Source organism: Chroicocephalus ridibundus, chromosome 2 (assembly GCF_963924245.1).
Source record: "Chroicocephalus ridibundus chromosome 2, bChrRid1.1, whole genome shotgun sequence".
Taxonomy (NCBI): Eukaryota; Metazoa; Chordata; class Aves; order Charadriiformes; family Laridae; genus Chroicocephalus; species Chroicocephalus ridibundus.
The window spans coordinates 43,119,096-43,143,070 of NC_086285.1; the positions used below are offsets into that span (position 1 = coordinate 43,119,096).

Here is a 23,975-nt window from a genome sequence, read left to right on the forward strand (position 1 = left end):
TGTTGACAGAGACTAAAGATTACACCTAGATAAACTTTGCTGCCTAAAAAGAGCTAGTCCTGCACAAGTGTCGCTTCTTGGGGAACAGTTCGCTTTAACCCAGGAGTAGTAAGGATCTTCTGTTACTTTACTCCCTGTGACAGCTATGTCTATTACCTTTCATAACACACTAATGAGAACCTGATTATGTATTATTGGGGGGGGGGGGGGGCGGGGAGGGAGAGGGACCACAAAGGATCAGCATAATATTTTTTTCTTCTTGGTCAGGGGGTATTACTATTTAAAAAAAAAGGGAAAAAAGTAGTCTTAAAGAACTTTAATTCTATAGTTTTTACTAAGACAACACAAACACATTTTCAGTATGCTCTACTTAAATGTTGAAGTTCCATTGTCATAGAACACGACAGATTTTATTTGTACAATCCTCCAAGTACAGTATATGTTCTGTATGACAAAAATACATGTCATAAACATTCAGAAGTTAACTTACACACTATTGAAAGACAAGCATAAAAACAAAAACCAGAAGCTATTCAACTACATAAACTAATGTTATTATGCAGGCATGCAAGCATAAGAAGTGTGCAGAACTGCAGTTTCCAGACCAAGCCTCTTGGGCTGTGCTGTACTCTGAAACAGAAGACCAACTCTGAATCCCTGCATCTCCATCTTGAATGTGCATTTTTAGAGTTCAATAGAGTTCAAGTGACATTTAGAACTCATCCCAAATCCACAGATCTATGGACAGAAACATCCTCCACAGTCTTTCCATTATGTGTTTTCCTTGACATCTTAAAAAAAAAAAAAAAAAACACCATTGAAAAGTGCTTTCATCTGCTGAGTTTCTACTACTTAAAAGGCAAGTAAATGTAGCAGGAAAGCCCTCCCTGTCGTCTTTTTTTTTTTTTTTTTTGGTTAAACTGAGCAAGCACTAAACTGCAGTGTTGTTAAACTGACAATCTCTTCTGTATATTTTGGAATTGTCTCAAGAATGCCTTTTGTATTCTGTCCCATATGAAAGATCTTCATATTGTTAGAGCTCCAATAACACTTCTCAAAACAGCACCAGCTGTTGTTTCATGAGCAAACCCCCTAAAGAGAATTAACCAAGAGTCACAACGGGCTTAAGTCTTCTGCTTCACAGTAAGTCTGGGTTTTGTTTGTTTGTTAACAGGTTACCCAATTTTCAGGGTCTGCTTTGCAGTCTTAATGTTGCCAATTTTTAATTTTTATTTTTTTTTTCCAGACACAGAGTCTGACTTTCCCACCATTCTCATGACATCCAAGACTTTGCAGTTTCTTGGTAGTCTTTCAGACTTTCTAACCCTCCAGACTGATGACAAATATACACATCCACATACATGTAAATCAGCAAGATGACCATCCTTAAGAAGTTTGGAATGCTAGAATTTTTTGCACTGTGCATCCTTCTTTGTAGACATGCAGTTACACTTCATACAGTGACTCAGATGTAACAAGCATCTTAAACACTCTTAACAAACACAGCACAGTGGTAACTGTATGGAAAAAACATACTGATTCTCAGTTGATAGCAGTTTCTGCACAGTTTACTACATGAAGACTACTGCGTATGCTATCACAACCATGTTTTATTACAGTAACTGCTTTCTCCAGTATGATTGCAGAGTTTCTCTTTGAGACTTGTTTTTGCTATAAATTTACCTAGTACTGTGTGAAACTTATAGTCTTTCTTCCCTTTTGCAATCTCAAGAGTCAAAACCCAAGTAGCCTTTAACAGATGCCAGTTTGGCAACAAGACTTTTACTGTCTACCTTCAACCTAAAAACTCGCATATTTGTTTTTAGCATCGTCTTTCTTCACTGTTTGCTTTTTTTTTTCTTTTTACAGTCTCCTCCATTGACATTTCTACATATAACAGAGCATGTATGACATCCGTATTACGTCAGAGACTTCTATTGCCTGTTTTTGATGAAAAATGGGTCATGTAGTCTCCCCTTGTGTTTCGAAATCGTGTTGAGTCACTGTGCTGAGTTTGGTTACTTATGCTGCAAACAGCTGTACATCAACACACTGAATCTTAATACACATTTGATAGGGAAAGTTTGGCAGCCCCAGAGAAAAAACACTCCGATCTAAACAGACAATAAAATGTAAAGCTACCACAAAGAACATAGGTTTCATCACTAGTTTCAATGTTGACGTAACTTGAATATAGATCTTTAGGTTGACTCCTTATTTTAAGTGGGAGCTTTACTTTTATTTAAGTAGATGAATTTCACACTTTTGCAAGAAGTTGAAAATTCTGAAAAATGTTAACGTCTCTCCCTACTTACACAGGCTTAAATCCTGTGTTTGTCACTGTCATCTTCTCATCCACAGTGTAAACTATCTCCAAAAAACACTAACCTGATCTTCTATGACAAGGTGACCGGCTTAGTGGATGAGGGAAAGGCTGTGGATGTCGTTTGTCTACCTGGACTTTAGTAAACCTTTGACACTGTTTCCCACAGCATTCACTTGGAGAAACTGGCTGTTCACGGCTTGGATGGGTGTACTCTTTGCTGCATGAAAAACTGACTGGATGGCTGAGCCCGAAGAGCTGTGGTAAACAGAGTTCAATCCAGTTGGCGGCCAGTCACAAGCGGTGTTTCCCAGGGCTCAGTATTGGGGACAGTTCTGTTTAATATCTTTATCAATGATCTAGACAAGAGGATCGAGTGCACCCTCTGTAAGTCTGCAGATGACATTGAGTTGGGCAGGAGTGTTGATCTGCTTAAGGGAAGGAAGACTGCACAGAGGGATCTGGACAGGCTGGATCGATGGACTGAGGACAACTGTATGAGGTTCAACAAGGCCAAGCTGGGTCCTGCACTTGGGTCACAACAACCCTGTGCAGCGCTACAGGCTTGGGGAAGTGTGGCTGGAAAGCTGCCCAGTAGAAGAGGACCTGGGGGTATTGGTCAACAGCTGGCTGAATATGAGCCAGCAGTGTGCCCAGGTGGCCAAGAAGGCCAAGAGCATCCTGGCCTGTATCAGGAATAGGTGGCCAGCAGGACTAGGGAAGTGATGGTACCCCTGTACTTGGCACTGGTGAGGCCACACCTCAAATACTGTGTTCGCTTTTGGGTTCCTCACTACAAGACAGACACTGAGGTGGTGAAGCATGTACAGAGAAGGGCAATGAAGCTGGTGAAGGTTTTAGAGCATGTCTGATGAGGAGCAGCTGAGGGAACTAGGGATGTTTAGCCTGAAGAAAAAGAGGCTGAGGGGAGACCTTATCGCTTTCTACAACTACCTGAAAAGAGGCTGCAGAGAGGTGGGGGTGGGTCTCTTCTCCCGAGTAACAAGTGATAGGACACGAGGAAACAGCCTGAAATTGCACCAGGGCAGGTTTAGATTGAGCATTAAAAAAAATTTCCTCGCTGAAAGGGTTGTCAAGCATTGGAACAGGCTGCCTGAGGGACATGATTTAGTGGCGGACTTGGCAGTGCTACATTAACAGTTGGATTTGATGATCTTAAAGGTCTTTTCCAACTTAAATCACAGAATGGTTCGGGTTGGAAGGGACATTAAAGATCATCTAGTTCCAACCCCCCTGCCATGGGCAGGGACACCTCCCACTAGACCAGGCTGCTCAAAGCTCCATCCAGCCTGGCCTTGAACACCTCCAGGGATGGGGCATCTACAACTTCCCTGGGCAATCTGTTCCAGTGCCTTACCACCCTCACAGTAAAGAATTTCTTACTGATACCCAATCTACATTTACCCTCTCTCAGTCTGAGGCTGTTACCCCATGTCCTGTCATTACACTCCCCAATAAAGTGTCCCTCCCATTCCTTTCTGTAGGCCCCCTTTAGGTACTGGAAGGCCACTATAAGGTCTCCTCAGAGCCTTCTCTTCTCCAGGCTGAACAGCCCCAACTCTCCCAGCCTGTCCTCATAGCATAGGTGCTCCAACCCTCTGATCATCTTCGTGGCCCTCCGCTGGACCCATTCCAACAGGCTCCAACAAATGATTCTATGATTCTGAAAAAAAAAAAAAAAAAAAAAACGAAAACACAAAAAACAAATGAACCCCCGAAACAACAAAACAAACAAAAAAATTAATCCATTTTTCTTTAGTCTGCCCATTTATTCCCCATTTTAGGTGGCAAAAAAGGGCTTATTCTCTAGATTGTTCATTTAGGCTTGTCTGATGGAGAAGAGACATCAGTATGTGAACAAGAAGTTACCTTCACTTTGGCTTTGTCTTTTCTGCCTTAACCTCCTACAACTATTACATGCAACAATTGTTCTCCTGAAAGACAAATGCAGCCCTGGGACATAAGAATTCAGAAACACATATGCCATGTGTCCTACATTCCCTTAAATAAACTGTAGGATAAGCACATTTAGTGGGACAAGAGAGTAAATTTTGAGTGTAATTAAGCTGTAAAACCCAGGGAGGCTAATTAAGCAATGAAATCCAGGGATGTGGTAGATTTTCTACCACTTACAGTTCAAAACAAACTGCCTCTTCTGAGGAAGGTATGCTATACCTCAAAGAAGTTCTAGGTGCGATATGGTAATTATTCAGTAGTTCTATTGATAACATGCACTCGATTGTAGTGTGGCGTTATATATTGGATCATAATGGCCTCTTCTTGCCTTAGAAAAATAGATGACGAAATACATTGTTACCTAAATATTTTGCAATCTTCCCAAAAAAACCTCTGGCTGAGAATACCTCCCACCATGAAAACAAAACTGGAGGGAGTTTCAAAATAAACCACTCTCCTACTGTGTTTAACAAATGGTTTGGCTCTCCTGCCAAGATGAAAACACACAAAAGTAACAGTTCCCTGTTACCACAGCAAATTTCCATAGACCTTTGCATACCATTAGTGGCATGAACTAAATCTCTCCATCGTATCCTCCGCAAAGCTGATTGTAGGAAGGAGTTCCCAGTAAACTCACCCAGAACCAGTCTCACTCCAGTGAGACTAGCATGTTTATTTTAAATTCCTAAATTTTTTATCTCCTGGTTTGGACAATTTGCTCTGGTCTCTGAAAGCATCACATCACATAGAGTTTTTTTTATGATGATTCAGTTATAGAATAACTTGAGGACGGTCAAATTTCCCCGTTACAGGAAAATGCAAAAGTCAATTGCTGCCAAAAGGGAAAAATCCCTTCCGTCTTCCCTCCTCCACTGCTTCTCCACTCCATATAGTGGAATCAAACCAGTTCAAGGAGCAAACAGAACCCTCCCCCCGTTTTTCATCAACCAGAAGTGATCAGTTGTCCGCTGGTTCATTTTCCTGAACAAGATTGCTAGAGAATCAGACAAGTACTGGTGCAACAAAAAGAACAGAAACATACAGCTAGGAGGATAACATTAAAAAACACCACACTTTTCAGCAGATATCATTAGATTGCTTAGCTGCACCATGAAATTACATTCTTTGAATTACATAGCTTCATCTTCCTATTAAATAGATAAACAAAATAAAGGCATCATCCTTATTTTAGGATTATTAATGCACAATATAGTAGCACAGTAGACTTTAATGAAAATTTAGGGATTTGCTTTCTCCACAAGAGTTTTGAAAAGTGAAGAATACCACTCTTGTGCAAGTATGTAAGCTCACTATAATTACTTGTGACCAGAAAATTACATATAGTTTTAAATATGAATTCATTTACATTTATATTAAGTTACTAGAGCAACAGTTCTGTTTTCTTTTGCACAGATTTGGATACAATCAGCAGTACCTTCAGATCCTGATCTTTACTATTTTCTTTAAAAGCAAATGTCTAACATCTGCCCATGCACGATGACAATTTAACTGAATTTTACTGCTAAATTTTTTAAGGGTCTGAAATTTTTCAGTTGTCTATCCCCTGCCAAGTTCTATTCCAGTACTAAGTTTTGATATCGTTTACCCAGTATCAAAAAAGTATACGTACGGATGCTTTGGTAACAAATTAATCTTTTAAGAATCTGTTTTTCCAGATAAAATTCAGAGACAAGGAAGGGCCGGGGAGGGGCGCGGAAATCACTCTCATGGAAAAGGTATTTATTAATGTTAAAATTTAAAACAACTTAAGACAGTTTTCCTACAGATTCTTAGAACTGCGATCCTTGGAACCACTGAATGAAGCTGGCTGATGACTGAACAACCAAACCTGTTTGGTCTACTGTTTCATCAGCCAACTCATACACAAGCCTTCCGCCAGCCAAGAAATCAAGTTATAGTACTAATATCAGAACTCCAGGTTATTAGCATCTGGCAGCACCTCTTCATAACCTGGTTTTTCCCATAACCTTGCCTTTTTTAATGCTTTACTGCATCACCAGTTTGAGGGCTGCGTAAGCATTCTAGACTCTCAGCACCATTTACATTTCCCAACTGAAAACATTACTTCGAAAGGGAACACCACCACCTGATAGGCCCTTCTGACGAACAAAATCTTTGAAACCCATTCAGGCTCTACATCAAATACCACATTCCTAGAACAGCACTGTGATCTTTCCTTCTAGATCATATGGGTTCTATGGCCAGCTGAATCCATATTGTACCACAAGGTATTTTTACTCCGCCAAACTGTCTTCAGACTAATAAACGAATGGTAGAAAATAACTGCAGAAAAAGCTTCAGGCATGAGTAAGACAACATTCAAGACATTCATGCTGCAAGAGAATACATAGAGCAAATCAAACAGGCTAGTTTTTCAGCTCATGTTAACTAGCATAGTAACATGTAACAGGAGTCAAGTTGCGATACAACGAAGCAGTGACTGAACCCACACATGAAGATTTTATCCTACACAACACCCAAAGGCCAGTCTTTTCTAGTCAGCTTCAAGATTACTAGTCACGCTACATTAGTGATAGAGGAGAGCCCAAACATCACTTGGAAGTTACTTATCCAACTGCACTCTTCAAGAGGAAGAGATTTTCCTCTGTACAATAGACTTAAGTTTTTGAACTCTCACAAACTTAACAACTATCAGTATAGTACTATAGCTGTACCTTCACGTTATCTTCACATCTACCTTGCACTGACATACTAAACACCTTGACTGTGATCCTTGAGCTTTTTGTACTTCATAACTTATATGGTAGCCTAAAAAGGAACACAGTATGATTAGTAGTAACCATTAAAAGTCTGCTTCCCAGAATCTTCAAAAGAAAAGCAACAGCAACATATTTACTTAACACAAGGTGCCACATAAGAGGAAATCAATGAGTTTTTTTTCTTTTTAAGAACTATCTCAAACATAGAACAAACTCAAAAAGTTTATGAATAATGATCACATTGCTTCCTCTCAAATACCACAGCTTGCTCCACAATAACATACACATCTGCTTTTTTATTATTAGAAGGCTGTGTTATATGCTAACACAGCCACATTTTCTAGCATTCTATATTTTCAAAATTTATTCTTTTCTGCCACATTAACATAAATATGAATCCAGTGTTCTTTAAAAAAAAAAAAAGTAGCTCAAGTTTAATTGCTCAACTCCTACTATGCAACATCTACTGTTCCTCTGGAGATTTTACAAATATTGAAATGTTTTATAAGTCTCATAAATATACTACATATTCTAGTCTCAATCCTGTAGTAAACTCCATGAGAAAGGAAGACAGAATTGGTGTTCCAGACATCTACAGCAATTCAGAAGGAGGAAAACAGAGGAAGCAACGAGTCAAAAAAAGCCTGAGCCCTGTTCCAGAACTCCCCCTTCCTCAGCCACTCATCCTTCGACAACAACATTCCTACAGAAGTTATTATGAAAAGCCTTTCAGGACTGCTCATTAAAAAAGCTGTCAATCTCAAAGATCACCAAAACTCTACCCATTAATTTGCAATTTAAGAATTACATCTTGGCAGGCAGAAGAATTCACCCCTCCGTAAAAGGTACCTTATAAAAGACTTATATTTTCAAATGTATTTTGAGATTAATTTTTAAATGGTTCAGCATTTTCATCATCTTTTTGTTACCTGACGTGTATATTTATCACTCAACTGGCAAAGAAGAAAGTCTAAATGGCATATACTGAAAGATTTAACTAGTATCAGGAAGGGCAGGTTAACATGATACAACTTCAGGTTTGCTTTCTCTCAAGTATCTCGACCACCTCCCTCCCTCTCCACCAGCTAACCAGGTAAGAAACTACCCCCCCTGCTGATTCCTCACATGCCTATACAGTCTCTTATTTGTGCATTTTAGAAAAACTCTTTCCCAGGTCTGCTTAATAACAAAATAGAGTAACTGCCTCACTTCTTGTGACTGCTGTCCTCCGAGCAGCTTGCCTCCATTTTACTCCAAGATTGTGACATAATACTGCAAAGTTTTCATGACAATACTGCAATACAACAGTGGTGGAAAAGACTTTAAGTTAGGATCACTAAATAACATATGACGAAAACATTACCTCAGCCAACACAGAAGTCTGTGTTGATGCACAGAGGCAATAGCCTGAATGACTCCATACACTAGAACTAAGATGGTGTTATTTTTCCCTAGACACCTTGCCATTCTTGTATCTTTATATCATGGTATGCAACTACCAAGGGAATAAACACAAGACTGAAATGTTCATACACTACTACACTATCTTCCCTAAAAAGTCAAAATACCCCAGAGCTACCAGATATTGGATAGCTGCTTTCCAATATCTCCAGTGAAGCTCACGCTACCAATTTCTCATAGGTAAAGATGCTCTGCTTAGGAGTTGACTACAGAATTCTAACCGCTCTTATAGAAACATTACATATCAAGTTATCTGGTTGCAAGAGGTTGTTTTGTTTTTTTTTTTTTTTTCTATTTTATCTCGGCTCCTTTTCATTTACAAGAAAATAACTTTTCAATGTTATCTTATAGCTCCTGCAATTTTGTCATGACAAGAATATATTGTTCCTTGCTCTCTCCTTGAAGATTCCTTTACAGATTGAGAAAGCTAGTGTATGAGTTTTTGGCACCTCACTAAGGCAGACATTTGTCCAGGTTTTCATACACCTGTACTTCTTGCAACTGTTCAATGTCTTAAAGAAGGAACAGGAAGCCTCAGTCTAACCAGACCCACTCATTCACTCAAAAAAAAAAAAAAAACAACCAACCACCATAGTGAAAGAAATCAGTACCTCTTCCAAGACACACAGCTTTCATGAAAGGAGGATTGCTTAATATCTCAACTGCAATTCTACCTCATAAATCAGGAAAAACACACATAGTAGATTAAGCAATTTAATGATCTTTTACACCTTTTTTTCCTTTAAGACAGTTTTTAAAATTATGTCCAAAGAAAAATATAGATCTGATATTTAGATCTGAATCTTTCAAACATCTTCTAACTCAAGCAGTCTTTACACTAACTTTGCTAATGTCCTTTTGTCTCACTTGCAGAAAAAAACCACAGAATTGCTTAGATATGTGCAGTGTAACAAATACACAGATTTATTAGTTTAACAAAATAAAAAATTAAAATTGTACTTTAATTTACTTTCAGTAACAAACTGTATTTAAATGTAAATTGAAATTGTGTTGAGATGCAGACAGCATTTTAGAATAGCTTTATTAAATGAAGCTAGATGAGCTGATATCATAGAAAAAGTTTAACAATACGCACTTCAAAACACAACTTAAAAGGACTCACATTATAAGAGTGAAAGCATTTGCAATCACACTGAAGTTTTAAAACTAGCAGATCTGATCCTCACTTACTAGGGGGAAGGAATCTTTCCCTGCTTTTCACATCAACCTTTTGATTACTCATTACTGAACTACCTGAAGAAAATGGCAAGAAAACATTGTTTGAATAAAAAATACTAAGAACTGGTCTATCACTTTGCTTCTGAGGAATGCTTTTCTCCTGTGTTTATAAGAGCAACGAACATTTGGTCTGTTTAATCTTGACACCTTCATTGGTCACTTGAACTTAAGTTATACTTTAAATTTTAGTATTTATTTTCAAAGTTCTGTAAAAACATTTTATATGTCTTGACTTTAAACTCACTTTTAATTTGGGATATTAGCATTAAAATACATTCTTCCAAAACATCTGGGTTTCTCTACATGTACTTGAGAGGACACCACTTGAGAGGAAACAATGTAGGTCTCCAAGCATACAATTTTCAAAACAGGCTTCTTCACATTTAGAACTACATAGCTCAATCTGCTTTTTAAAACTTTCAAACCCCCTATATAGTGCAGAATAATATTTTCTTTGTGGGTGACTTGCAAGAAATTCACCATGTAAATTGAGGAAAAATAAGTTTTCTGTTCCAGTTTTCATTTCCAAGTTCTCTTTATATAATCTATAATATACATAAAACCCACTCCCAGGCATGCAATCACTCATATCCATCAGCTATGAATCGCATGTGCTGCTTTTAATTAATTGAAATATAAACATGTATTGGAAGACTTCTTTTGCATGTACACACGCAAGACAGTTTACATGCAAGGTAAAAATCTAATTCTGGAAAATAAAGTCTATGTAAATTAAGTACTAGATTTAAATGATTATTTTTTTTCAAATCTAAAATGCCTACCTTAGACTACTTATATGCTCTTATATTTGGAAAGGTTACTTTATCTGTCCAAATAAAGCAACTCCTTACTTACTCTTTAATACAGCATGTGTAGCTTAGAAATTAAACATACACACACACAAATCTAGACAGACAGACCATTAACAGAGGACCCGTGCTTGAATGTACACCCTTCCCACCACACACCTAAAGTAATCCCTCATGTATTTTTTTTTAAACCAATCCTCCCCCCAAAATATACTTTTCTTCCTAAGAGTTCATTACAATTTAGCTCCCCACTTCTACGCATTCAGTATTCTTTGACCTATACTAGAACAAGTTTTCTTCCCAGCTCAGAATACACAGGGTGAAGGTGCATGTTATTAAGCTGCAAAACTGGCTCAGCTGCAGTCGAAGAGATAGCCCCGATCTTGTTCCATCACTAACCCTCTACCTGATATCATATCAGTCACTTCTTTGACCCTACATTATTCAGATCTCTAACATGCAGAAGACTGGACCAGGATGGTGGCATGGAGAAGGCAACAATTTTCTTTTGACAGGCATGCCATAACATCTAATGAATCCCTCTTCAGAACTATTGTCTGACTTGCCAAATTGAGCCACAAACATTTCCTTCTAGGACTAGAATACTCAGGAAAGTCATCACATCTCTTTGCAACACTGCTTCCTTAAGGACACCAGAATCATAAATTCAACAAAAGTAAGAGGGAACGCTGCTTTCACTTGACTGTTGGTATGCTACATAGCTCCAAAGCCTACAAAATGCATTATGCTTAGTAAAAGTAAATACTAACATACTGGGGCACCTATTTGAGGTCTGACCTACCTTCCATTGTATAACAGCAAAAAAAAAAAAAAAAAAGAGGGAGGGAGGGGGGAAGGGAGGGCACGCAGGGCACAAAACCCCCCAGTTCTCTGGTCAACATAATAGCAAAACAACAGAACAACAGATAGATGCTTATAAAAAGCCAGAGAGAAGCACTGAAACAAGACTTGGCAACAATGTCTTTTTTTTATTCCCCAACGCACTCCCCTGCAGACACCACAATACAGCAGAAGAAAGATAAGACAGTAACTAACAGTATAGATAACAACTGTTACATATATGACAACTGTGTTCTAGGCCTAGCTTCAGCCAGCTAAGAAACAGAAGGCCTAATCCAGACAAAGAAATGGAAAGAAGAGAAACCTAATTCTGAGCTTTAACCTGGTCTAGAGAGGCAGCTAAAAAGGTCTAGAAGATTCAGCGGTAGGAACTTCACCTACTCCTGCTTTTGAAATTAATAAAGCGGTAATAAACATTAATAAAAAGAATAAAGAAGAACTATTGACACTTGGTTCACCTCTAGGACAGTATGCTTATTTCTAAAAGGTGAAAAATTGATTAGGATTTGGTCATATTGCTAGTCATATTTGCTTAACTGTTTTGTACCTCAGGAAGGCAGAATCCTGACAGATTACAGGAACAGACTCACAATAGAGCAGTAACATACTACAATTCTTGGGCACCCTGTCACATCCCAACACTCTTCCTCCAAGCACTATGCTGACAGAAGGAGGGAACTCCTGTCTTGCTCCTGCCCAAAAGCCCCTGCTCCCAAATCAGAGTAATGGATGAAGCTGAGTATACACCAACAGTAGGCAGATCCTTGGTGCAGGAAAGACCCTGTTCAGACTTCAGATGCAAAAAACCTTATTTTTTCATAACTGCATGTAATTCTTTCCTAGTCAGTTAAACCTACGAACAAGCAGGCTTTTTACATGACAACCAAAGCTGAAGTTACACACACAACTCTTTACTAAAATGTGAGCACCAGGTTACATATATAGGATTTGCTAGTTTGAAACCTAAATTAATATCCCACTAAGTTTTAAATGTTTCTTCATCTTTAGAACTTGACTTATTTCTGTTACCCTTCAATTATTTAGCTCATGGTCTTAAAAAGAAACCACTAACAATACAAAATACATTACTCAGAAAGTAAGCATCCTAGTGGTTTCAATATGCTAATAAAAAGCCTAAAATTGTCAAGGTAGTTTCAAAACAACTTACAACCAAATAGCACGTAATTGCATATCCAGCAGATATATGGCAAGCAGATTAAAATCTGACAGCTGAAACTATTACTGATCCTAGCTCTGTATCTCTCATCCTAGAGGCCAGCATATGATAGCTACTCACAAACCACCATCTGAACCAACATTTCTTTCAGCCTGGCACACTAAACCTATTGCTAGCCACTGCCCCATCCATTTCAGTGCCACAACAATATCACTCTTTTGTATGCCAGTGTTCTACAGCTGACATGGAACAAGTCTGGCTCTAGGAACCAGCTCAGAAGTCCTATCTTCAGCATTTAAAATGCATGCAAGAGAAAGAAACAACATCCAACTGTTTTCTGAAAAAAAAAAAGCAAATGCAGTTTTAACTAAAATCTATTTATTTCCCTACAACTACTCTGAGATGACAAACACTTTAATTTTTACTGTTTTTAGAGAAGGAAAAGTTTGATTACTTCCAGTTGTAGGAAACTGTTGACTCACCATACTTTCATCCCCATTACATTTAAGAACATGTTACATAGAAAATGCCTACTCTGTGATTTTCACACTTCATTCTGCAGTTTTCTATATAAGCTGCAAAACTTTCAGTTACTTGGTCCAAGCCTAGCCTGTAAAAACCTTAATTCTGAAGAGCTATCCAAAGACCACAGTTGATAAAGATCACATAGTATTGCAGGAAGGAAAGGAGAATAATTTTAGCTTCTCTAGACTGTTCCCATATCTTAGACAATTTCAAGTGGCACACCCAGAAACTTACTCATTTTTTAATATACCTTCCCATGCTGCAATCTTCTTAAAATGAAAGAGCAAGTTACCAACATAGAATGCAGTAATTAGAACCACATAAATAGTCCGTCATCAGAATACATAGGATTTGTTCACCCCAATAATGCTATTCACATTCTTCTCCAACAGCTCAAAGATGTAGAAAGACACAACAGAAGAACAAGTTCGCTCTTATTCTCTTTAAGAAGTCTTCTTAAAAGTTCCTAACTCTGTAAAGCACATGCATCTGATTAAAGACGCAGCTACCTCACCATCTATCAAGATAGTATACTGTCTTCTTCTTAAACTTTAAAGAAGTTACCCTCTTTTGAATGCTACACTGCACAAGAGAAAGGCAGAGAAGTTATTGATTGGGTGAACCAGACCCCTCCAGGTCATCTTTGCTCCTCCTTCCTCAGGTCTTACCACGAGAGAGCATCCACTATTACTACAGACGAGGAGAGCATCCCTCTGCACTGTGAGTCGGGGCTAATACTCTCAAAGGACTTTAAAATGGCTCAAAATGTTTCACCAGTTCGAGTAATCACCTGCACTCTCTCAAATCTCGTTACTTCTGACCAATTCATGAAAAGCAGTAAAAACAACCTTTCTTGGCCCTGTTACAGAATTATAACTTTTGGAAGAAAGTGAAGTTTAATTCTAAGATACAATAGAAAGCACACGGTTCCAGCCCCCTGAATGCCTTCTCGTTATCCACCTCTGAAACTTGGGAACTTCAGGTATTGTCGTTTCAGACAGTCAGGAAAGAAGTTGGGATCAACACATAGCCCCTTTGGTAGCCCACAAACTCTTTGCTCTAGCATCAAGAGGCAGTAACTGTGACTTTTGCGGGACGATGGACAGCCCACGTCTCATTTTGGAGGACAGCGACTTCAACACAGCCCTACTGACCCACCCACTCCCTCCAAGGCAGGAGGCTCCTTCCTACCTGTTTGCTCACAGACTAACCTTTTCCATACACTCCCGAGCACCCTGACGAGCCCCCCAGGGCTGCAAGCTCCTCTCCTGCTAACGCCCACCCCAAGCCCAAGGCCAGGCTGTCTTCTCCCTTTCCCTGCGCCCCGGACCCTTCCACCGAGCGGCTCTACAGCGCTTCCCCTTTCACGCCAGCCTTCAGTTTCTTCCTCGTTTAAAAGCCGACCTGCGCTTTTCCACACACACACACAAAGGACGCAAAGGAGATTAAAAAATAAAAAAGAAACACCACCCACACAACAAAAACACAAGCAACAAAACACAACCCCACAACTCACCACCCAAGTCAGTCCCCCGCTGCCGCCGCCACCGCCGCCTCCTCCTCCAGACTTTGCCATTTTCTGCCCGTTTCTCCTCAGCCGAAGCGAAGGCGCAAGGAGGCAGCCGAGAGGGCTGACGCCGAGGCTCACAGCGCGGCGCGCCCGCCCTTCGCGCTTCGCCCCGGCCCCTCAGCCGCCGCGCGGGCCCGGGAGCCCCCCGCAGCCCCTCACCCGCCCTCACACACAGGCACCCCGACACCGAGAGCTGCCGACCCCGCTTCGGCCCGCCTTCTAGTTCATGCCGGGAAGCGCAGCTGAGGAGAAAGAAAATAATCCGCCGGGATAGGCGAATGGAGGCGAGAGCTGCCCTGGCCGCCCCGCGGCCCCGGTGAAGGGAAGGAAAAGCGCCCGGCGGCGAAGGGCCGAGGAAGGAAGGGCAGCCCTAGAGGGCCGCGCCGCCCGCACAAAAGCGCCTTTCCGCCGCCCGCGCTCAAACTCGAGGCCGGGAGGCGGCGGAGCGGGCCCGGCCGGGCCTGCGGCTCTCGCTAGTTTAAAGGGACTGCCGGTGCCTTCCCCTCACGGCAGCGGCAACAACAGCTGCCGCTACCGCCGCCGTAGCGCTGCCGCCTCCCTCCTCCTCCTCCTCCTCCTCCTCACCTCCGGGCGCTCTCCCCCGCCCCCCCTCAGCCACAAAGGCCCGGAAAATAGATTAATAATAAAATCTCTCTCCCTCGTCCCCTCCCCCGCCACACGCGCGCCCGCGCACCCGCACTCGCGCGCCCGCGCAGCCCCCGCCTCCTTCCCCCGGCCCCCCCTCCCTCCGCGCGCTCCCGCCTCACGCAGGCACGCACGCACGCACGCAGACAGGCAGGCGTCACGCGGGGCTGGGCCAGCCCTCCTTCCCCTCCTCTTTCCGCCCCGGCGCCCGGTGCCGCTCCGCCACCGGCCCTCGAACCGCGACCGCCGGCACCCCGCGCTCAGGCAATAAGTGCGCTGCCCCCGTCCGCCATTCGCCTCCCAACGCCGCCGCCGGCCCCGGCTGCCCTTCCCTCCCTTCCCCCCGCGCCCCGTCCCCGAGCCGGCCCGCCAATCACGCGCCGGAGGCGGGCAGGGCTGAGAGGAGCGCCGGCCAATGGGGGTAGCGGAAAAGAGGCCTTAGTGACGTCACTGCGGGTGGCAACAGGGAAGGAGCCGTGCCCCCGCGCGGCGGCGCTGCCGCGCGCCGCGGGGGGAGGGGCGGCGCGAGGGACGGCGTAACGGTCGGGGCAGGGCGGCAGCGGAGCTGAGGGGAGGCGAAGCGAAGCGGGAGGAATTTACCGGCCAGGAAGGTGCCCCCACCCGGGAGCGAGCGCTCGGGGTTGGCCAGGCACGGCTGCCCCCTTCTAGCGGCCTGTCAGGTGGACGCAGCGGTAGGTGGGTGGAGAGGAGGAGATGCCGTGGGTGGGACAGGCGTTTGGGGGTACGGCGGTCGGCTACCCCCTTTCCAGCGGCTCCATAGCTGGTCCCAGCCGCTGCTACCGCTGCACCCTGGGGCGGTTTGAAGAGGATTAAAGTGCTGATCCTCCAGGCAGGAGAGTGTTTATAAACCACTGCCCTCTTCTGGACCGTGGTGATCAGCCTGAGGGGTTCTTCATGTCAGACATCATGCAGAACTTTATTCTGCTACTGCTAGGAATGCTTTTGAACATCACCGTGTTAAGCCTTCTTTTTGTCAGTGAAACGTTGCCTTATTATAGGGTCACATAATAAAGCACTCTGTTCTGCACACAGTACACAACCCTGTTCTAAAATATTTGTTGTTTTGAAAAAAACATCCCGTGGCGTAACTTAGCATCTACTTCTGAGGCCCAAGTGGTTTGTGTATGAAGCCTAAAATTCATGTTATTTTAGGTATGAACATGAAAAGCACTTACAGTTTAAGATACTTCCGACCAAAAGTAAAATATATACATGAGCATAAATATTATGGTCATAGATATTTTTTTTACAAGCTTAAAAAAGTGTTTCACAACATGCAGCTTCTCAATTAGTAATTTTCATTTTGCTGTGTGAAATGCAAAACACCTACCTCATCCAGTGTGTTCCACTCCTTGAATTATTCCCAATGTAAAGTCACAAAAGGAGGGATTAGTAGGAAGACTGCATCTGAGTTGGTAGACAAATTGGTATCTGAAAAGAATAATTTCAACTGAGTAGTAATAATTTAAAGGTTTTTCCGTTTTGCAAAATGCTTTTCGTAAGAAGTAAAGGGATTGGAAATGGAGCAGCCGCCTTTGAGGAGTCAGTTGTAATGTTCAATTATGCCTCAAGGGATGGATCAGAAGAATTTCTAGTAAATATTGCTTATTTAGCATAATTTTACTCTGCCAGTTTCTAGGGAACCTATTAAACTAATATCTAAGCACTACACAGGGATTACAGAAAATAATGGCATCTGCCTAGAAGGGACAGTAAGATATCTGTTCCAGCCCAGTTTTATTGCAGCCACATGTATACCTCTGAGCTGTAGGCTGCGTTTTCTTCTACTTTGGGCAAGATAAGGAAGACTGTTTCTTGCAGAACAAGAAGGCGACAACACTTGCAGGGCTCTACCTAAGTGCTTCAGAATTTTGGACTTGCTGATTAGAACAGGGTTGGGTAGTTTGTTTTTTTCAACTGTCAAATTTATATGTAGGATCTCTTAAAATGGATTGTGTATAGTGAATACCAGAGGACCGGAGAAAACAGCGTAAGTGCATCTGTTCAAAGCTTTTTGCATTTGCAATGGTAGAGAACCATTAATGCATACAGCAGAAAGAGAACAAGTCACAAACATTAGTGTACTACGTTCTCATTAGCTCCAGCTGTTTAGTAAATAGGCTGTTCCTAGCGTGGGAAGCATGCCTTTTGCACTCGTTTATCCTGAGCCAAGTAGTAGATAGCAATCTAGCTTGAAGACAGCCAATTCTATATACATTGCAGAAAGACGGAGGGAGTTTCTTCTTGGCAGTTGCTGGTCTTTGCGTGTGCGTGGTCAGACACGTTCAGTCTGTGCCATGCTGGAGTAAATATAGGAGGAAAGGCTGGCGTTCCTCCAAGCATTTTCTTTAGTCGTCTTTGCAATTACTTTGTCCAAATTGCTTTTCATTTAATTCTCGTCATATACTGTGCTACCTGCATGGCATGTTACTGGCTTGCTGTTTATATTGGTTTTATCCTTAACATTTATATGTGGATGTTGAGTAGTTGCAGTCCTAGCCATGTAGGATTGTGTGACAAAGTTCTTATGAGACTACAAGCAGCTGCCTCTGTGGAGTTCAGAGATGAAGAAGTGAAACTAGGCTGATTATTGTGTTTCAAGTGATTCCTGCTAAAACAAACATAGAATTAGATTTAAACATGAATCAATTTAAGCACCATAACATTTTGATAGGAGTGGGATTTCTTTGCTGGATGCCACCTGCCCCAATCATATACTATCAGTTTATGTCAAATACTTTACACTTATTGTGTAACACTATAAATTAATAATCCCCTTGAGATGATATACACAAAATTCCTATTTTAGTTCATTGGAGACTTGCTTGTTCTCATAGTTGGAGACTGTAATTTAAATAGAAGTACCCTACAGATTTTCAAAACAATTTTCTAGTTAAATCAGTTTCACTACTGGATTCAGTATTCAATTGTTTTTACTCAGTGGCTTTTTTGGAATCATACTTAAAAGGGCATAAAACTTGCCTATTTGTGAAACTATATATATATTTATCTACTCTAAGAACATACTCAGATACAATCACTTACCTAAATGAGTGATCACAGCTGTTGGTTTTCTGCCAACTACACAGGAAAAAGTGTAATTTACAATTTTTATCCAAAATATTTATGAAACTAAGTTGATGCCCATTACACTATACATTCTATATTGGATATAGTTGTTATAAAGTAGAAACAAACATTGCATATTTTAATATCAGATATTTACATTTGCAAGAAAGCAATTTCCGTATTCTACCACACTTTAAAATTTCACCATAATTCATTAACATAATTGTGGAATAACCGATCAAATTACTGAGTAGGGTTATGGTAGTATAATGTGACGGTTATCAAAGCACCTGTACTGCCTTGGTTGTGAATGAGTTTTAGGCCATGGTTCCAAGGCAATTAAGAAAAGTCTACCCATTGCTGGATCATCTAACGATATAAATTTAGCCAGGTCATGCATATTTACACAACTGTATTTCAAATAACATTGCTGAATGAGCAAGAGCACACGCTAGTGGTTTTCTGTGGGTGTACACTGTCAATGCACTGCCTGACACTCATCTGAACTGTGTCCAGGACAATGCACCTGCCTGATGTATCCTTGTCATGTTTGTCACTAGTTGTTCCGGGCGTCAGACTGTTCCACAACAATCCTCCTGAAAAACACCAGGTCATTGTCAGGTTGCCTTTTCCACCTTAAACCTCCAAGAACAACATGCCATTGTGACAGTTTGGCACAGGGTTTGGACTGCTTAAACTCTGTTTGCCCTCCAGTTACTGCCCTGTAACGAACCTATTAATTGCTGTGCCATTACCGAGGTGTGGAGAACTTTCCAGTGGAGCAGGCTGTGAGCTCTGCTGACCGAGTGTTGCTGGGGAAGAGGTCCAGCAGAAGCCCCAGTATTAGCAGTGGGGACACCAGGGCCCCTCGCCGGCTGGGACCGCTATACCGACCCACCTGACCTTCTTCTGGAACAAACCATCCCCCCGCACTGCAAGAGATGCAGGCTGTGTTAGAGACCATCACGCTGACTCACTTGGCCTCTCTCCTGGTCTCTCCTGTAGAACAGGGAAGTTATGTCACTTGTTAACCTAAATATTTATCTGTGACTAGAAGTGCTTTAGTATCCAAGTCCATCTAGCTGTCCATCACTGTCAATTGAGTCTTAAACTGTGACACACTTTTGCTGAGCAGCATAAGCAGAGCTGTTGCTAAGGCAGGAGCTGGTCATAGAAATGAAACACATTTGTATTGAAACTCCTTGTTTAAGAGAAAGCTTCCTTGTGCAGCAACCACAGCAGGAGAAGGTGCACGCAAAGACGAAGCAAAGAAGGTTGAGTTGTCCCTGTTGAGGAGCTTTCAATATGAATAAAATGAACATCCATTCTATTAATATCTGAGTTTTTTGAAAGAGCTAGGGGCAGTGGGAAGAGCTGCAAATGCTCAGGGGGCAAAGATAATGGGAAAAAAGGTAGAATAGAGAAGGCAATGTTTTTGGAGATCTGTGCTGAACATACTTGGCATAGAGATGGCCATCAGCAGTTATACTGAGCTGAGAGGCAGATCGTGGCAATCATTTGGAGGCTGGGAATCACCAATTGCATTATGGCATTGTTAATTAGTCTGGAGAAAGCAAACAGCAAGCAAGGCTTTGTACATGACATGCTATTCAGAAAGTCCCTGCCTCCTTTGAGCTCAGGGTGATGAACACAGTTAAGCATGCTGTGCTTCCCTCACTTGGGTAGCTTTTCTGTGTGTTAACCACATATCCTCTTTCTTCCTGTCCCTCTATCTCAGCTCCTCTGAAAAGGAGCTCTCTCTTTCCAAAGGGGAATATCTTTCTGGTTAAGCCATATAGTTTTATTCTTAGCAGTTCATTCAAGACTCTCTGGGCAAGAAAATGTGAGCAGTGATTCATTTTTACCCAGCAAGTCTCTTCTTGCTCATTGAAGGTTCCCATTACCAGTGTATTTTCCCATTACCAGTGTATTTCTCCAGCCTTCCAGTCAGAAATTCATGATGGATCCAGAGTGAGTACCCAGATTGCTTCCTAATAGCAGAAAGTCATGTCTACTCATTCTTGCGAGGACAGGAAGGTGAAGGATTTGTTACTATACAAGTCATGTGCGGACATGTTGAATCTGTGGAGAAAAGTGATGGCTGAATCAGCCAAGAGAGAAGCCCACTATTCTGGGAAACGTCTAAAGAGATGGTACTTTGCTCTCTTAAGCTAAAATTCAGCCACCTCTCACACATTACCTCTGTTTTGATATATGATTAGTAATTGCTGGGGGAAAACTCAAAGGGCAAGCTTTTCTGCATAGCTTCATTTTACCTCTAGTTTTGACTGGAATCGATGAAGACTATGTCAGGATGTGCATTTGCATTTCCTTTCTCAAAATTGAGTTGTGGGGTAATCCAAGAAGAGGAAAGTCTCAGGGAAGGTGCAGGAGAGGCAGATGGTACAGCCTCCACTTAAAGCCACTGAGGTAGAGCATGTCATTAAAATGTGGCCAGTGACACCACATAGCTTATGCTGAGGTGAAAGGGAAAAAGAGGAGGAGGCCACAAGTTTTGGAATATTTGGATAAATGAAGATCTGAGGCAAAGATCAACAAAAAGAGTTAAGCGAATGTGCTGTAAGCATCCAACCGAAAGAGGGCTGGGTGTAGGCACACATGAAGACATCAGTGAACGATACATCTGAGCGTAGAAACTGGGGAAGACAAAAAGAAGGAACTGCCAAAAAGTAAAAGTCTGGGCTAACTATGAAGTGCCCCGTCAGACATAGAATAGCAGAACCACAGAAAGCCAGACAGTTTGGAGCTACCTATCCAGCAAATTACTGAACAACCCCTTTGAGCAAATTTGTACTGGCAGCTTGAGTTTATACTGGCTCAGTGCTTTGAATCACTAGACCATGATGTTTTTGAATTGCTACTAGATGCCCTAAAATTTGAATTACTGTTTTATAGCCCACAGCACGGGGAATGTGCTTACTGTGTGCTTCTGACAATTACAAGCAGTTTAGAAGAGGAAGTTTATACAATAATAATGTATTTGTGAATATTCTTTTCTAGCTGACTTAAGTTGTTTATCTTTCCAGCAACCTGTTTACTAAAAATTCCATTTGCTCAAATGCATTGTTTCAGATTACCTTTGCCCACAGGCAATTCTTAGGCTTCTGAGAATAAATCTTTCAGAAGTCTTTAAGAAAATGATTACAAAATTCAGACATAATTGAATTAAAAAAAATAAAAACAAAAAAAAAGGAAAGAGGGTTGTACAGCCAAACAGGTAAAACGTACACAAGACACAGCCACCCACTTAGTCTTAAATGTAAGCATTTTCTGAACTTACAACTCCCTAACAATTGTTTCAGATTGGCTATCCAACAATTTCTCAGGTGGTCTGATTTGTAACAGAGCTCAGCAGCAGCAGTTCCTATTTATTTCAATAGGTGTTGCGTGATTCAACAGCTTGGAAGATTAGCACTAGCGGTGTTTAAAAATGGCCACTGCTAGCTGCTTAATGCACTTTTCTGCTTTCATTAGATATTAATATTAAGCAAAGAATATCAGAAATGCATTAAAAATCTTCTGTTATCCCTTTAGATCCTTTAACATTTTGGTATTTCTGAGTTTTGAGTGTTTCTCTGTGAGATATCACACTGCTGTCCTCTGCTATTTGTTTCAATAGTGGTGTTTCTGGTTAGCGTTTTATTCTTGCTGTATTTATTAGGAGAATGAGTAAATAAAGTACCCAATGCAACAAATTAAATATGTTTTTATGTTTAAGCTATGATCTTCTGTTCTATTTTTACACAACTAACAACGCTTCTCTTTCTACTACCTAGTTTATATTGCTCCCATTTACTTGCATAGATTCTTCATGCTCCTTAGAGGCCTCTTCTTTTTCTTAAAGAAAAGTAAGAACACATTACCTCAGTCTTTAGTTGAAGTAAAAACGTCTAGGTCAGTGGTTCTTATATGCATGTTGCTCACTATGACTGTAGCCACCGTGGGTAGAGGTAGCAGAAGCTGCAGTTGCAACAGCTTTCAGTGTTGCCCAGGACAATGTGTATGACTATTCAGGAATTATTCAGGCAGCGCTTTGCTACGACACATGCATATTAGAATTTGTGAGTCTCAGCCTAGATCCTCTTCAGTCCAACACGACTTCCAAGAGCATGTCTCCATTTCCAAGCACCTCAGAAAGCTGAATCCTGATCACAGCATTTCTTTCTTAGATTTAGGGTTCCTGGCTGTCACCTGTAAGGCAGGAAAACAATTCCTTGAATTACGTTGAATATATATGCTTTAGTACTTAGCAAATTCATTTTAATGTTCTAGAAAAAGAAGTTTTTTATCTACAGGATGTGTTAAAAATAACTTGGTTTGATATATGTATATCTGTGGTTTTTTAACCCAAAGCACATGGAAACAGCAGCCCTCATTATTTTATCCATTTTTTTTTTTAAATCTACTGTGCAGTTAAGTTATAGTAAAGAAAATATTCTTCAGTAAAGTGTTCTTCATTGATGCAGTTCTTTTAGAACAGTCCTACATTCCTTGCGAACTACGAAGCAAAGAACCCTAAGAAAAGACACTGTATGTTTTATAGTACTACTTACTGACAGACGTAAGCATGAAAAAAGCCAGCTTATCTATTTTTGCAGCAAATCCATTAAGTGTTATACAATAATCACACCCTGCATTCTTTTAAAACTAATTTTGCAAAGAACAACTTAGCGATAGGCTGTGTTCTTATATAATGGCTAGTGAGAATACATTGTCTTGTACTGTGCCCCAGAGTAAGCTCATGCCAAAGTTGTTACTGTTCTGCTATAAAATTGTTGTAATAACAACTCACCTTTTTTTAGTTAGTTGGTTTTTACTGAGCTTTGTTATTCCACATATGCTCTTCTGCTGCAAGTTTTTATACCAGAAAGCCTTTGAAGAGTGGGAGTAGCTCTTCAAATTTATCTGGAAGTCTCGTGGTTTCTTTTACCTTGTCTGTTTCTGCTGCTCGTCTGTTCTTGTATTTCTAGGTAGTAAGTGCTGTGAATTTGTCAGCTTTTCATGAAAAGGCAATACACTTTATCCAGCAATTTGTACACTTTATCCAGCAATTTGCAACACAGTATCAGTCTCTGTCCCCGTCAACATTTTACTTCCTATTAGCACTTGCAATTTATGTATCAGTATCTCTTCTGGTATTTTTGGAAACTTTACATGCCACTAAGTATCCGAATCCAATTTATCTTGTAACGAGTTCTAGAAAGTAGTGAAATTAGCTCTTTACCCAAAGACACACATATTCTTACAGGTGCTTCTATGTTCCTGTGCTTTTTGAGACATACTGGACACTCTACTGAACATGACATTTTTCTGTCGAGTTCATTTTTCTCTTGTGACTAGTGATACAGAATCACAGAAGCTCCTTTTTTACTTTACATCTTACCCTTAATTTATTGATAAGGCATCTGTTAGTTCCAAAAGCATGCATGTGAATTCCTCGGGTTTGCAAACCTGTGTGGTTTTTTTCAGTTGCACATTATTTTCTAGAATTTCTCTCAAATCATTCAGGCCTCAGTTCTCTGGGACACGAGCAATG

At 41.1% G+C, this 23,975-nt stretch overlaps 1 protein-coding gene across 4 annotated transcripts in view; it reads right to left on the reverse strand.

The window, feature by feature from the left end:
- TOP2B (DNA topoisomerase II beta) overlaps positions 1–15,252 on the reverse strand; it is a 66,742-nt gene extending 51,490 nt beyond the window's left edge. For all 4 annotated transcript variants that reach the window (XM_063325206.1, XM_063325204.1, XM_063325205.1 and 1 more), the window contains exon 1: positions 14,630–15,252. In XM_063325206.1, the coding sequence (XP_063181276.1) occupies positions 14,630–14,689 (60 nt within the window). In that variant the 5' untranslated portion in view covers positions 14,690–15,252. The remainder of the gene's footprint in view (positions 1–14,629) is intronic.
- Between the last annotated feature and the right edge of the window lie 8,723 nt (positions 15,253–23,975).